This window comes from Calidris pugnax, unplaced genomic scaffold (genome assembly GCF_001431845.1).
Source record: "Calidris pugnax isolate Ruff unplaced genomic scaffold, ASM143184v1 scaffold68, whole genome shotgun sequence".
NCBI lineage: Eukaryota > Metazoa > Chordata > Aves > Charadriiformes > Scolopacidae > Calidris > Calidris pugnax.
In genome coordinates this window covers 1,806,181-1,820,789 of record NW_015090921.1, presented here as the reverse complement: position 1 = coordinate 1,820,789, position 14,609 = coordinate 1,806,181, and the positions used below count along the sequence as shown (strand labels likewise).

The window sequence follows — 14,609 nt, the reverse complement described above, 5'->3', positions numbered from 1 at the left end:
CCCTTTTCTAGTACCTCTGAAGTAAGGTGTCATTTCTTTCTGTTTCTCTCTTGAGTTCTGAATAAATGACTAAGTTCATAAGTATCTTTATCCATTTAGACAGTTCCATGGATTTCTAGTCCGTTATTTATCTACTGCTATTAATACAAAGCAGTTCTGTGGCAACTTTTATACTTGAGCGTTTTAACTGGTGATGCATATGCGTGCATACATTTATATATCTAAAATACTTTTTTTTTTAACGTAAAATATATTCACTTCATGTATTTAAAAGGAAAAAGCAGGAGTCAAAAGTGTAGCATGAAACTGAGAGGTGAGGAACGTTTAAATGTAAGAGGGGAACAATGTGTGGGTCACGCTGGGGAACTGATGCTGTGACACAAACCTTTTGCACGGAGAGTTCTTAACTAGTGAGGTCTGGCAGGGTGTTATTATACGCTGTTTAGTGGTCTTCTCTATTAATGGGGGGAAAAAAGTGTTTCTTACAGAGTGATGACAGTAGAAACTGATTAATTAGGAAAGATCCATTCTAATAGGCTGCTTTGGATAACTTGGTGGGTTCATTTGAACAACATGCATTTTAACACCAGTAAATTGAAGAAATTAAAAAAGAAAAGCTTCATCACTGTTTATAAACTGGAGATTTTATTGCTTTTTAAGCTTGCTCTGAAAAAACTCTGTGTGGGACTGGTACGTCTCACCTATACTGTGCAGAAATGACTTCTTAGTGCCATGATGTAGCTGAGAAAGTGAGAAGAACCACTGGATGCTTGAGCAGAGGAACACAACATTTGTGGCAGTAATGAGGCCCTTGAGAGAAAACGTGCCTGTATCTCCTGTCCTTTCCAACTGATGATAAATTGAAAGAGTTACAGGAACTACTGTGAGGTCTGTAGAGCATCTGTAACAGTGGCATATTTAATAAACTCAATCCTTTTGGTCATGGCCATTGGAAGTATGATCTGTTGGTAAATATGACCTGTAGGAGTTATCATGGTGTTTTAAAGGAAAGTTGATTTACTAGATTTAATGGCCTTCGGGTGGCGACGTGGACAGAGCGATCCCGTAGCTGTGATGCTTTCCACAATCTTGGGCAGAAATGGTAGGAATAGGCCAGGGAGCTTCAGTGGCCATTTGGTCCTGGAGCATGAGGGAGGGGAGGGCCAGACCTCATGTGGTAGCTCAGTGTTAATCACCCACAGCTGCTCCCTGACCCCGCTCATGGTGCGAAGGAGAGGGTCTCTCCCAGGTGTGAAGGTTTATCTTAAAGACAAACTGCTCGGCGACACGACCGGGCCAGGTGTTTTTCAGGACTGAAAATGAGAACCCCTCCATTTCTCCCTCATAATGCTGGCACACAGGCAGCACAAAGGAGAAAACTTGCACGTTTCAAAGTAAGAGAGAGATGAGAACTAAACCGGGAGAAAGTCACGGTGTGCAGAGCCCGGGATTACAAACTGAATGTGTCACAGCAGGCCTGGGCCTGGGTTTCCAGGTGTCTGGCAGCCATGGGGCCTGTGTTCTGCCTGAGTATCTGGAGCTCCAGAAATTCTTCCCAGAGCAATGTCCTCTGATCTTTCCCAGCCTTTCTGTTTAGTCGGGAGAGAGGACTCATCCAGGGACACTCACAGGTGGTGTCCCAAAGGTTGTGAGAAGGTACGGGAGAGGAACCTGTCTGCAGTTGCAATCCTGAGGGGCGAAATAAACCACATTGAGGACAAGGTGTGAGGAAACAATGTTTGCCATGGGAGGGCTCAGGCATGAAAGTGTCGATGTGACACTGCCGGATGCAGTTCATTGCTTCTTATGTTTATTTTTTAATCAAGAAAATTGCACATGCGGTGCAACTTTCATGGTGTTCTTTTAAGGCCCTAAGAGATGCCAGGATCAGGGTGTCTGTGACACCTTTTTCTTGGACGTGTGCTTTATGGTGAGCGAAAGACACGAGCACCTGCCCCCTTCTGTCCTTTATTCTCAACGTACTTGTGTGCCAAAAAAGACAAGGCTCGCTTACTTGTTCACCGCATGACTCCATTCTATTCAAGCTCTTGCCTGAAGGCAAAGTTGTTCGTTTTGGCAGGCTTTCTTATGGTGCTTGTGTGAGCCTGTTATAAATGAAAGTGAAATCACTTTCCTAACAGGTTTCTGAAATGGAGGGCAGGATGCTGTCCCTGTTTTATAGGCTGCCATTTAAGGTATGTAAGGGCTTAGGACAAAGGACTTACTGGACTACCTTTGGAATACCTTTGACTTTACAATAATTTTGAGACCGCAAACCTGATTTTTTAATTCTTTTTTTTTTCTTGAGTGCTTAGAGAACAAGGTGTTATATCGCTCTCAATGCAGCCCCGTGGAGTACCTGCCTGTATCTGAGTGCATAGGGTCTTTGCAAATTATAGACTCACTCAGAAAACGGGAAGCCTGAACTAGTGAGTGCTGAGGATTGCCTGGGTTCATGTTGTAATTTTCTGGGAGAAAGTAGGTAGGTATTCAGCTGAGAGATCACCCTCACTGCTTCCCTAATCCCCTGACTCTCTTGCCTGCCTGTTTCAGCTTTTCTAGCAGAGCTACAGCGAGAGGCCTCCTTTGTTTTGCCTGTGGTGGCTCACACCAGAGCAGGTCCAGCCTGTGCCCTCAGAGAAACGGGAATATTATTGGAAAAAAATGGCTTGTGATGGTGTAATCAAAGGCTGTTACCAAGCCCATGGGTTAGAGGTCAGCACTGAACACAAACCCTAAAATTCGCTAACTCCTGAGCTCTTTGTTTTGCAGACTTGCCGTTTTAATATAATTTTATGTGCTACCCACATAAAATTAGCACTTTGAATTCTGGGGAAGAAAGGATTAGGGGTAAAGGTTTCAAATCAGAGGCCGAATGAATTGATATTTGAAAACTTCTCAGTAACCCAGTTTGTATAAGAAGGTGGAAAGGCTTTACTTTTAGTGTACGTGTAAGCTCTTGTAATAATACAGAGCAAAGATTTTCTCAGTGACATTTTAGCTGAGGAGTCCATAGCTTTGATCATAAGGGATGTACATCTCTAGTCTTTGATTTTTCTTTAATGAGCTATGAAAGTAGTAATCCTTGCTTTTATATAAAATACTGCTTCGTATGTAGTACTTTTAGAATCAGAATATATAAGTGCATAGATCTTACTTTTAGTGAATCCACTGCATTGTAATCTAAAATCTGATGTTATCAGTTTGTGCTGTAGACATATTTCTCAACAAGACATGTAAATCCTATCAATATTGAAACTGAATCCAGTCAACAGTTATAGGTGAAATTTAATTAGATACTGTTAATTAGATAATGATCTGCTGTATATGGTCTGAACTCGTAATTCAGATGTTTACAGAGCTTTTGCAAATGAACTGGCGCTCTCTGTTACTGGGCTGCCTTCTGATCCATTTGCTCAGGCAGCATCACAGGTTTGTTGTGAAATGACCTCAAAGAGGAGGAGAACGGCTGAAGGTGAAGGGCAGTGACTTGCTGTGTGTGTGTGTGTTGGGGTGCCTGTGGTGTGCCTGGGGGGGCGGCAGAGACCCGCAGCAGGGGAAGGGGGTGGTGGGAAGCACAGCCAAGGACGGGGTCCCGCTTGAGATGGTTTCCTGCTCAGAGGCTTTTGGAACTCCAGCTTTGATTTTCCCCTTTTGGGGCGTGTTCTTTACATGTCTGTTCCACTCAGTAACAAATGTCACTATTTTGTTAATGTGGGGAGATTCAGACCAGCTCTCCCTCCCCGGCCTGATGGCTGGAACTGGCTGGGCCTCTTGTGTGGAACTCCTAATCTTGTGAAGCCGGGACTTCGTCTTTACAAGTCCTTGCAGGAACCAGGTCAGTACAGTCCCAGTGAATGTTGTTAGAGAGCAAAATCATGCTTTCCATTGCTGCAGGAGGAACACAAAAGCCCATTTCTTCTCCTGGGTTTTCTAATGTCTTTTGAAAAGCTGATCCCTGAGCCTGCAGCTCCCTGCTAGTGATTGTTCACCAGCTTAATTAGCTCACTGGCCAACTGGTTGTTTCTGAACAGTTCTTCTGCCCCAGCATTCAAATAGCAGTAATGACCCTGTAGCTGTTGTTTAAGGGGAACCTTTTGTACTTACTTAGCTCTTTTACCTTTCTGGCTATTCTCTTCCACCCCACCACCCACATTTATTCTCCCCCGCCCTCAGTTTTACTTATAACAGGGAGGGCAAGGCACCTTCCTCTCTCTTCACCCCCTAGTAGCTTCTCTATTACTGGATGATTTCTAAACTAAAAATCCCATTCAAGAAGAGCATGCATCTAGGTTCGCATTTGTTTCTGGGGTACACTTTAATTTAAACTATAACGGAAACAAGCCTATGTGGGTACTACTGTTTAGTAAAAGGAAAGCAAAGAGCCAATGGAGTGAATTCAAACTCTTCTCCCATGCAGTTCACTTACCAGCATTCATTCAAATTTTTCTTAGAGACAAAGCAGTCCTGTTGGTACTCAACCACATTCTTGTCTCCTAAGCCATCCCAGAGCTATCATACCTGTTCCTCTAGGAACCTTCTGGAGCTGGTTTTGCTGACTTTTGGTCCTGTTTACCTCTAGCTGTGCCTTCCTGGAGCCTGCCTGGGTCAGCACCTTGCTCCCTCTTGGCCGGTGTTTCTTTGTAGCAAGGCTCTCTCTTCCTAATCCCCAAAGCCTTTGAAGGAAACAGCTCTTTTTTGGTTGTGTTTGCTCTGTTACTGAACTAAGCCTTCCCCTGGGTAGCTCTGCTGGGCCAGGCAACTCAGCAGAAAGTGCAGGGCACAGGGGTTTCCTGCTGTTTCACACTGATGTCTCTGTTTTTTCACAGGGGTTATTCAGCGCTGCACTGCAGTGAAGTACCACTACACCTCCAGCTCGCTGCCTCGCAACTTACCCATCAACATCACCAACACCATCCGGCAGGACGAGTGGCACGCGCTCCGTAAGTAGCCAACAGCAGACAGGACTGTTGGGGTTACTGAATGTACTGAATGCTTCGCTGCAAGGCCACGTGAGGGCTCTACCTCAGCTGGCCCTCCCCGGGCTCCAAGCATAAATACGTATTTGGTAGTGAGGAAGGGCAAGCAGCTGAGAGTGTAACTGGAAGGGGATGTGAGGTTTGGAGGGGCTTAAGCACTGAATTCCTGAATACAGGCATGTGTGTTGTGAGGTGTAATCATATTCTGGGTTTGGGGACAGACAATTCCTAGCAAAGAGACAGACAATTCCAGCAAAGGTGCTGCATTGCTGTATAGTCTGTATAGATCTCGTTGCATTTTCCTGTGCACACCAGTGACCCTGGAACCAGCTCTTTAAGGGAACAGCTCAGTTGGTCTTTGCAACCTCCTGTTACCAGCTCCTGGCCTACAAGCTGCCTCATGCCCAAGTCCTTCCCACACAGGTGACTGACCAGACGCCTGTCGCAGAGAATGATTTAATCAGTTTTTTCTGCTCCTGCTTCTCTTTGTGTTTGTTTCTGGTTCTCTTGCCTCACATAATTCTGCCTAACCCTTGGCATGTGAGCCTCAGTGCTGAGGAAATCCAGCTAGAGATGGAACTGGGAGGAGACGAGAACAGCACTTGTATCATGGATGACAAAGTGCTGTTCATATCACTGGTGCCCAAGCTTTTTTTTTCTTTTTTCCCTGAGCTTGTTCCTGGAGTTGTTCCCATCATACTGTATTGATCTGCTGTCTGCTTCTGTCGTCCTCCTGTTCTTCTTTTCAGAAGCTGCCTTCCATGCAGTACTCCTTTCCTTCTCTTCAGTGTGCCCTCACTAATTTTCTTTCTATTTTCAGCACTCACCCAACAAATTCCATCCCAAAGAAACCCCAACAACAACAAACCCTTGCAGTACTAACATTTACAAATCGTTGCTGAGTTCATAATGCACTCCTCCTGTCCCACGTTGGGGAGTATTTGGGCAGTGTTCCTCTTGATCAGGGCAGAAATGCTCTCTAGTTGTACAGTGCCCAGCAAAGGGGAGTCAAGTTAGCTGGGTGTAATGGGCAAACTGTCTACCTCGGAGAAGCTTCAGGAGGAGTAGTTCATGGGTGAAGTGTGAACTTTAGAACCAGCAAATCTAAATCTGTCTGGGCTCTCCCTTGGCTGTCTTGTCTGGGTGCCACCATCTTCATGTCTTCTTTCTTGCCTTTCTCCTTTCTCTTTCCTCAGATCTGCGGAGGATGACAGCTGGCTTCATTGGCATGGCAGTCTCCATCATCCTGTTTGGGTGGATCATTGGTGTGCTGGGCTGCTGCAAACAGCAGGAGCTCATGCAGTATGTGGCTGGGCTGCTCTTCCTAATGGGAGGTGAGAGCTTTTTGCTTCTCCTGAAGTCACCATGGTCACTAGTGCTGCCTGGGGAGGTGCTCTTAAAAGTCAAGTCAGCCCAGAGCAAACAGCAGAGTTACCGTGCCCAGCACTGGGTAGGACCTGTGCTTGCAGGGCCATTTGCAGCTTTCTGAGTAGACCCTGTGGTATGTACATGAGCCTTCCACTCGGGAGAGCCGGTGCGTAGCTCCACGAGGAGCAGTCTTTGTGCCTGCTCCGGGTGTGTGTCAGACAGCTCAGCTCAGTTTGCCCCAAGGAATCTTAACAAACAAACCAACATAGAGCACCTTTCTGCTGCTCAAAGACGCTTACGTGTTTGGGTAACAATGAAGTCCGACCTCAGCCCAGCCTGGAGAACATCAGCCCAGGGGTAAGGACATGAGCTCAGTGCTTGCCGGGGGTGTTACATCTGTTCTTCCTGCCTGGGAGCAGTCTTTCTGCAAGGCCAAAGGTTTCTCTGAACTTTGATATTTTTTTTTTAGCTCTTTTTCAGGCAGTATTTCATCTTTATTTGAAAGTAACAACAAATCCACCAAAAAGGTGGGCTACTGAGATGCTACAAGGATGGGAGGAGGAGGTCTTGGGGGGGGGTGTGTGTGGGTGTGGGTGGGTGTGGGTGTGTGTGTGTGTTCTCTTGAATTGCAAGCAGTAAAGAGGCAACTTTCAAGTATGAAAAATGAGGTGCTACTTAAAAGCCAGAGCTGCTCGCCTAGAAGCGAGCCTTCTCAAGGAGTATTTTTGGGGAGATGCACAAACAAGTACTGCTTACACTGCGTGATGCCAGAAAGGCTGGGAGTTAGGCTTGTGCTGGCCTTGGCCATCTTATGTGCTGCTTAACTGCAGCTTCCTTTGGGAACAGGTTCATTTCTTTATCGCTCAGCAGTGACAGAGTAGAGCATTGTAAGACGTGGAACGGGTCAACTGGGTCCCCTTTGAGTGCTTCTGCACTTACAGTGATGGGCATGGCGTCAGCTGTTAGAGCTGCCATTCGTATTTAGACACGGATCCAGAGCTGGAGAGAATAAAATTATCACCTCAGCTTTGAGTCTAGTGTCCTAATGTAGAGTAGACACACTGGAGTGACTTGTGTAAGTTTCTTCAGGTTTTTTTGCTCCTCTCTATAGGTGTGCGTTGAATGTGCAGCAGATGACACAAACCTGGCCATGTCCCATGGGGATAAGCTCCAGGTGGCAGGAATCTGGGTGTCCCTAATAGCAACTGCAGCTATTTACCTTCTGTAGGAGAGACTGCCCAAGTGCTGTCCCCAGTCTGCTGACCTTAGTCTTTGGAAATAAATAAAGACTTGGGAGACTTGAAGCGTGATAAGTTATATATGACTGTGTTCAAAATAGCATCAGAGGGAGCTGAAGCAATATTGGTTATTTGTGAAGTGATTTAACCTGTAATCCTATGTATTTTGCCTTATTTTTCTCCCCTGCCATGTAAGAGTGACTGGTAGGATTACAGAAAAAAAAAAGGGGAGGGGGAAGGGGGAGGATGGTAATTCTTGATTTTGAAAATTCATGGCTTTGAAAACACCTGGGGTGGAAAAAAAAACACCCGCAGTGTATAATTAACCTTTCTGAGGGCAGTGTAGAACCCTCTTGCTTTTCTCCTGCAGGTACGTGCTGTATCATCTCCCTCTGCACATGCGTAGCTGGGATCAATTTTGAGCTGTCCCGCTATCCTCGCTACGTCTATGGGCTGCCAGAGGACATCAGTCATGGCTATGGCTGGTCCATGTTCTGTGCCTGGGGGGGCCTGGGCCTCACCCTGCTGGCTGGGTTCCTCTGCACCTTGGCCCCCTCACTCAACACGTCTCGGGCCTCCGTACAAAAACCCAGACAAGAGAACGGGGCCGTGTGACCTCGGCGGGCGCGAGGAGAGACTCTGGGCAGCGCAGCCTGGGCAGAGCCGGGGGGTAACACCGGGAAGAGGCGGCGTGTCGGCGTGTGGGGAGCAGCACCACGGCTGCGGAACCACCGGGCTGTGGGACGCTGCGGCAGCCTCCAGTCGCGGACACAGACATTGCAAGTGACTCCAGGTTTGAATTATTGGCGATTTTGCTCATTGATGGTTTAAGGGGGGACAGTTCTTTTGATTTGTTTTTCTTCTGTTTACAAGGGATTAAGTCCAAGGCTGTGTCTTTTTTTGTGCTGTTTTTTGAACTGTACCTCCATGGTCCTGTTATTGTCCAGTTGTAAGGGATGTTTACGCACCAACTCTATTGCTGCAGGTCTGGGTAAGTCAGACCCAAATCAGGGCAAGGAGCTACGTGAAGTTGGCTTGAACACTTTTGCAACAGGCGTGTCTCATGTTGGCTCAGGCCATCAGTTCCCAAAAGAACCTTGATCTAAGCCGAGGTTTAGGCCAAAGAATTAGCCCATTGTTAGTATTAATTTATTTAAATCAGAAATCTGCTATTTCATGCTGTGGTATCAGCTATTTACTCACTACTAATGTTTCCAAAAGGAGCCAGCTGTAACTGAGCAGCAAGACTCTAAAAAAAACCCCTTACTGGCTTTAGGAAAGGAGGGGAGTTTTCCTCAGCTTCTTACGCAGTAAGGTTACTCATTTGGCTAATGAACATACCCTTGTTTTAACGGGGAGATGTATGCAAAGTGCAGCTTCTAACTATTCCACTAGAGGCCAGGGTATATTTCTGAAAATATATGTCACAGTTTGAGCTGCCGGGATCAACTTTTACCCCCCCAACTAACTTGGGGGTGCAACTCCTGTTCTGTGACAGGAGGTAACTCTCCCCAAGCTCAAACAGCAGTACTGCTAAAATAGCAGATGTACAGCCCCCCCCCCAATATTAATGTCCAAAGGAACCGCAATGTATTTTCCTCAGGAATGCGTGGCTTCTGCTCACTTCCCCCCCCCCCCCCCCCTTTCTAATGTCCAATGCCCCCGGAGCGCAGCGTGTCTAGAACACGGATGATCCGCTGGAACAAGCTCCACCCTCTCCAGAACGAGCAGCAACGACCTTGGAACCAGCACAAGTACTCGGGCTAACTCAGGAACATCAGCCAAAGTACTTTGGGGTGCATTTTTCTTTCATTCATCTATTCTTTCTTCCCTCACATTCCCCGCCCCTCTCCCAAGTGTCCAAAAACTGCACAGGTAAAGATGAGATGGCCAGCATTTGGAGATGTTTACATTGTATTTAAAATACAATACAGTGGCATGTAAGATACTTAATGCTAAAGTCAGTGTATTTATGAAAAGTGTAATTTTTAAATGGAAGTTGTAATTCTCAACTGGCATTAAAAGTACTGAACGACTTGCTCAGTGGATGAAACCTTGAATTCTTTCTAATTACCAGACTGATTCCCCAGAGAGCTCACCTACCTGTCAGCAATGGTGCTACAGCTTCCAAGGTTAAGTTTAAATGACAAAACATCATTCATGTTCACTTCTCCCTTGCAAAATGAGTGTTAGTTCAACAGTTTCAAAGACTCTGGCACAGCTGTTACCAGCTGTTCACTGCCTGCACAGGTTAAAAAGGGGGGACGCTGTCTGAGCTGCAGCACCTCAATTTCGAAGCACAATTCCTGCAGTACAACCTGCTGGTCCCCATCCAGAAGTAGCAGAGCAGGATTTAATCCAGTTCTAGCAGGAGGAGACTCTGATGGGCACTGAGGACAGGAGGGACTCACCTTTCCTTTTGCAGATGTAGAACCTCCGAGCAAGGGTGACAGCCCCAACACATCACGTATTTGGTTTTTAGAGGGAAAAAACACTTTATTTTTTCCAGACACAAAGGAAGTGGTACAGTCCAGTCTAGTCCTGTCCTCTGCCAAGGCCACAACCTTGACTGGGCAGAGATCAGGCATAGTACTGCAGGTTGGCTTTTTTCTTTGCTTGAACCTCCAAGATTCCCTCCATGTAGTCCTCGTGGGTGAGCTCTGTAGCTCCACGACGGAGGGCAATCATCCCCTGCCCAACGACACAGTATTTAGAGCAGGCACACGAGCACCACATCACCTCCCCCATTCCCTGCTGGCAGCGCTGGCTGCTGCAGAGGGACACTTACCGCTTCGACGCACACAGCCTTGCACTGGGCTCCGTTGAAGTCATCTGTGCAGCGAGCCAGCTCCTCGTAGTTCACATCGGGGCTGATGGGGGCGGGGGGGGGGGGGGGGGGGGGAAAAAAAAAAAGAGAGGGGGGGGGGGAAGAAAAAAATCTGAGACCATGCACCAAATAGAAAAAGCAAGGTATAGAGCTTCCTTAAAACCCAATGAGCTCTCACCAAAAGAGAGCGTCTACCACTCCACAGCCCTGAGGCACCACCACGAGTGATAAACATAGCCCCAGAAGGCCATGCCTCTTCCATACCTGACATTCATTTTGCGTGAATGAATCTGCATAATTCTGGCTCTGGCCTCCTCGTTAGGCATCGGGAACTCAATCTTGCGATCTAATCGTCCAGAGCGGAGCAAAGCAGGGTCCAAGATATCAACCCGGTTGGTTGCAGCAATCACCTAAAAAGAAGTAGGGTCACCAGACTGAGGCAGCTGGAAGACAGGCCTCTCCTCCCCAAGGATCCACCAAGCTTCTTCCCTAGATACTGTTCTCCTTCCCCTGCCAGGGCGCCCCTGACCTCAGCAGCACTGTCTGCTAGATCCCAACCTTGACTTGTGTGTTGGGCTGGAAACCATCAAGCTGATTAAGCAGCTCTAGCATGGTCCTCTGCACCTCCCGATCACCAGCCTTCTCACTGTCAAACCTGAGGAGGAAACAAGGGGAAAACTATCAGACCATCAGGCAGACTCCAGGTCTCATAAACTTCACTCATGAGCCCAAGGATTGCGGCAACTGCCACCTGTGATTGGCTTTATGCTCCCTCCCTTCCCTCCCCGTTTTCCTGTTTAATACAGCAGGAGACCATCAGACAGACTCCAGGTCTCATAAACCTCACTCATGAGCCCAAGGATCGTGGCAACTGCCACCTGTGATTGGCTTTACACTCTGTTTCTGAATGAGCCGTGCTTTACGCTTGGCTTCCCGCACACACACAGGCAAAGGGGCTGCTGGGCAGCTTTATGACATGGCCCCACACCTCACCTTTTAGTGCCAATGGCATCCAGTTCATCAATAAAGATGATGGAAGGAGCTTTCTCCTTGGCTAGAGCGAAAGCATCGCGTACGAGCTTCGCTCCATCGCCAATGAACATCTGCACCAGCTGTGGACCAGCAAGCTTCAGGAACGTGGCCTGAGAAGTGGAAGAGAATCCCATGCCTCATTTCTCAATAGGGTCAGTTCTGAGTACTACAAAAAGCCCTTAATTAAAACAACCAACCAAGCAAACAGACAAGAAAATCCCAGCCTTTTAAACACCAGTTTGCATGTATGACCCCTCTCCCCTGCTTTTTCAGGTACTGTTCTACAGCAGCACATGCTTTCAAAGGTTCCTCTTACCTTGGTCTGGGCAGCACATGCTCGAGCTAAAAGTGTCTTCCCTGTTCCTGGAGGCCCGTACATAAGGACTCCTTTGGGTGGCTGGATACCCAGGTTTTCAAATTTCTCCTTATGATTCATGGGCAGAACGATGGCCTCCACGAGCTACAGCAAAAGAAAAATATTACTACATAAATCCAGTCTCCTCCGCGGACCCAGGCTGCCTGCTTTGAGCTGAAGTTCAGAGCTGAAGCTCAAAGACTGTTGTCCTCAGTCACACCAGAAAGTACACACAAAGCATCACCTCCTGGATTTGTTTATCCAGGCCCCCGATGTCACTGTACTGCTCTGTGGGTCTCTCATCCACCTCCATGGCTTTCACCCGTGAGTCGTATTCAGTCGGCAGAGTCTCCAGGATCAAGTAAGAGTCTTTGTTCACCCCCTGCAAAGGTAAGTCCTTCGCTTTTAACAGGCCCTTCAGACAGCAATTAATAAATACACAATCAAAGATGATTCACTGGACCGCAAGGAGGCAGGAATAAGCAGCTCTGACGCTGGTGCTCATCAAGTCACCACAGCTCAGCACAGAGGAGGATGTGGACAGATAATCCAGCATGTTTTTCAAAAGAAGGATCCAATTTACTTAGGCTACAAAAGACTGGTTTTGGAAAGCTTTCTAGGTGACACCTAAACTTCTAGCACCCAATTGTATGTGTAAATAACACACACCCAAACTACTATTCTATAAAACAAATGTGACTGAATCCCTAATATCTTTTTATTAAAGTTTAGGTACAGAAATGGTCTTGGAGTAATCTGGACAGATTTGTTTCCTTTCTGAAGGGACATACATACAGGACATTATATGTAGTTTTCTGGCCAGCATCATCTCTAACAGTCACAACAGCATGACTCACCACTAGGTCTCCAGGCTTCAACTTCTCGGCATCAACCAACCCAATAACAGGCAGGAAATATGTCTGTGGGAAAGAAATCCCAGTAAGCCAAGCCAGCCGTGCGAGGAGGAGCTCCTGCCCAGAGCTCCTCACACCTCACAGAATCACAGAATCTTCTAGGTTGGAAGGGACCTTAAAGATCATCTTGTCCAACCGTCAACCTAACTGACAAAAATAGACACCCACACAACAAACAAGGAGCATCATCACTAAACCGTACCTCGCGGGGCACACGGCTCTCACCTGGCGCGTAGAGGTCTTGATGACAGCACACTTGCCCTTCCTCTGGGAATCCAGGTCAATGTTTGCTCCATCCTCCTCCTGGTCATTGGGGTCAACATCCAGCAGCTGAAAACCAGAGTGAGACATTTCACGCCAACAGGACCAGGCCAGCAGGATGACCCCAGGATTAGCACTTCTACATTACGTGCAGTACGAGAAATAAAACTTCCCATCATCCAGGATCCCGAAAGCATTAAAGCCTTCCTATAAAAATTCATTTCTTCCTCGTGAAGCAGCACACGACAGCGCACAGAAAGACACCATAAGGTTCAGAACAAAGCAATAGCTAATGCACCGATTTATCTTCCCATTACAGCAGCTCACATTAAGCCCTAAATTCATTAAGTTTTAAAACACTTGTACAAACCAACCCCCTTTTTAAAATAGAAAACTATCAGATTATTATTTTTTTTTGCCTATCAGCAAAATTACTGAATTACAAAACGAATGGGGTGCAGTAACAAGAGCTGCCGCTTTTCATTCGCTGTGTCACAAGTTTCAGAAAGCACGTACCAAATTTCACACACCCAAGCCTACACCAAGCCAGGCTGTGTCAGCCTCTGCTGACCGTGTCACGTGCAGGTAAGGAGCACCCAACACCTAAGGAACGACCCAGACAAAAAGCGGGCAAGTGGTGTGCACGTCCAGGTCACACACAAAACCTACAGCTCCTGGCTCCAGGGCCATCAGTAGTTTGAGAACATGCGGTGTCTCCAGTCACTGACGAGTTCCCCATCCCTTCTCCTTCCCAATTTATGTTGCATCTCTCACGCTGCCGCAGAAGAGCGTGCTGCCCTCACCTCAATAACGTTAGAGACGAGGTATGGCAGGGTTTTGTTCACTTTGATCTTCTCGCTGTTCTCTTTGATCTTGTCTTTCATGGCCTGAAGCTCATGGGTCACCCTCAGTACTTCGCTCTTCATGATCTGGAATCAGTAGGCAGAAGAAATTGGAATAATATCAGAAGACTAAGGCAAGATAAAATTCAAACCTTATTCCAAAAGTAAAACAGTTATACAAACACAGAATCATAAAATCATCTAGGTTGGAAGGGACCTTCAAGATCATCTAGTCCAACCATCAACCTAACTGACAAAAAAAAACCCAACCCGTCACTAAGCTATGTCCCCCAGCACTATGTCAACCCGTCTTCTGAACACCTCCAGGGATGGGGCCTCAACCCCTTCCCTGGGCAGCCCATTCCAAGGCTTGATAACCCTTTCTGTCTAAAAATTTTTCCTAATATTCAACCTGAACCTCCCCTGGCACAACTTGAGGCCATTTCCTCTTGTCCTGTCACCTGTTCCTTGGGAGAAGAGACCGACCCCCCCTGGCTACACCCTCCTTTCAGGGAGTTGGAGAGAGCGAGAAGGTCTCCCCTCAGCCTCCTTTTCTCCAGGCTGAACACCCCCAGCTCCCTCAGCCTCTCCTCACAAGACTTGTTCTTCAGACCCCTCACCAGCTCCGTTGCCCTCCTCTGGACCCGCTCCAGCACCTCAATGTCTTTTTTGTGGTGAGGGACCCAAAACTGGACACAGCCCTCAAGGTGGGGCCTCCCCAGTGCCCAGCACAGGGGGACCATCACCTCCCAAGTCCTACTCCCCACGCTGTTCCTGATACAGGCCAGGATGC

General features: G+C 47.3%; 2 protein-coding genes across 2 annotated transcripts in view; one reads left to right on the top strand and one right to left on the bottom strand.

Moving 5' to 3' along the window:
- Positions 1 to 942: 942 nt before the first annotated feature.
- Positions 943 to 9,625, top strand: LOC106892730 (transmembrane protein 178B-like). The gene is made up of 4 exons (XM_014950146.1): positions 943 to 955; positions 4,830 to 4,943; positions 6,176 to 6,313; positions 7,956 to 9,625. Exons 1-4 carry the CDS (start codon positions 943 to 945, stop codon positions 8,198 to 8,200), a joined length of 510 nt encoding a protein of 169 aa, XP_014805632.1. The 3' UTR covers positions 8,201 to 9,625.
- The window catches only part of PSMC3 (proteasome 26S subunit, ATPase 3), a 7,827-nt gene continuing 2,699 nt past the window's right edge, over positions 9,482 to 14,609 (bottom strand). The window contains exons 2-11 of the mRNA XM_014950318.1: positions 13,778 to 13,903; positions 12,939 to 13,043; positions 12,657 to 12,719; positions 12,044 to 12,181; positions 11,761 to 11,904; positions 11,406 to 11,554; positions 10,971 to 11,067; positions 10,677 to 10,822; positions 10,374 to 10,455; positions 9,482 to 10,276 (exon numbers count right to left, since the gene is read on the bottom strand). Of these exons, the coding sequence (XP_014805804.1) occupies positions 10,166 to 10,276; positions 10,374 to 10,455; positions 10,677 to 10,822; positions 10,971 to 11,067; positions 11,406 to 11,554; positions 11,761 to 11,904; positions 12,044 to 12,181; positions 12,657 to 12,719; positions 12,939 to 13,043; positions 13,778 to 13,903 (1,161 nt within the window). The 3' untranslated portion in view covers positions 9,482 to 10,165. The remainder of the gene's footprint in view (positions 10,277 to 10,373; positions 10,456 to 10,676; positions 10,823 to 10,970; positions 11,068 to 11,405; positions 11,555 to 11,760; positions 11,905 to 12,043; positions 12,182 to 12,656; positions 12,720 to 12,938; positions 13,044 to 13,777; positions 13,904 to 14,609) is intronic.

Excerpts from the sequence above, each read along its gene's own strand:
- LOC106892730 (XM_014950146.1), top strand. Across the intron at positions 4,944-6,175 it reads GGACGAGTGGCACGCGCTCC|ATCTGCGGAGGATGACAGCT; the intron begins GTAAGTAGCCAA and ends CTCTTTCCTCAG. Across the intron at positions 6,314-7,955 it reads GCTGCTCTTCCTAATGGGAG|GTACGTGCTGTATCATCTCC; the intron begins GTGAGAGCTTTT and ends TTTCTCCTGCAG.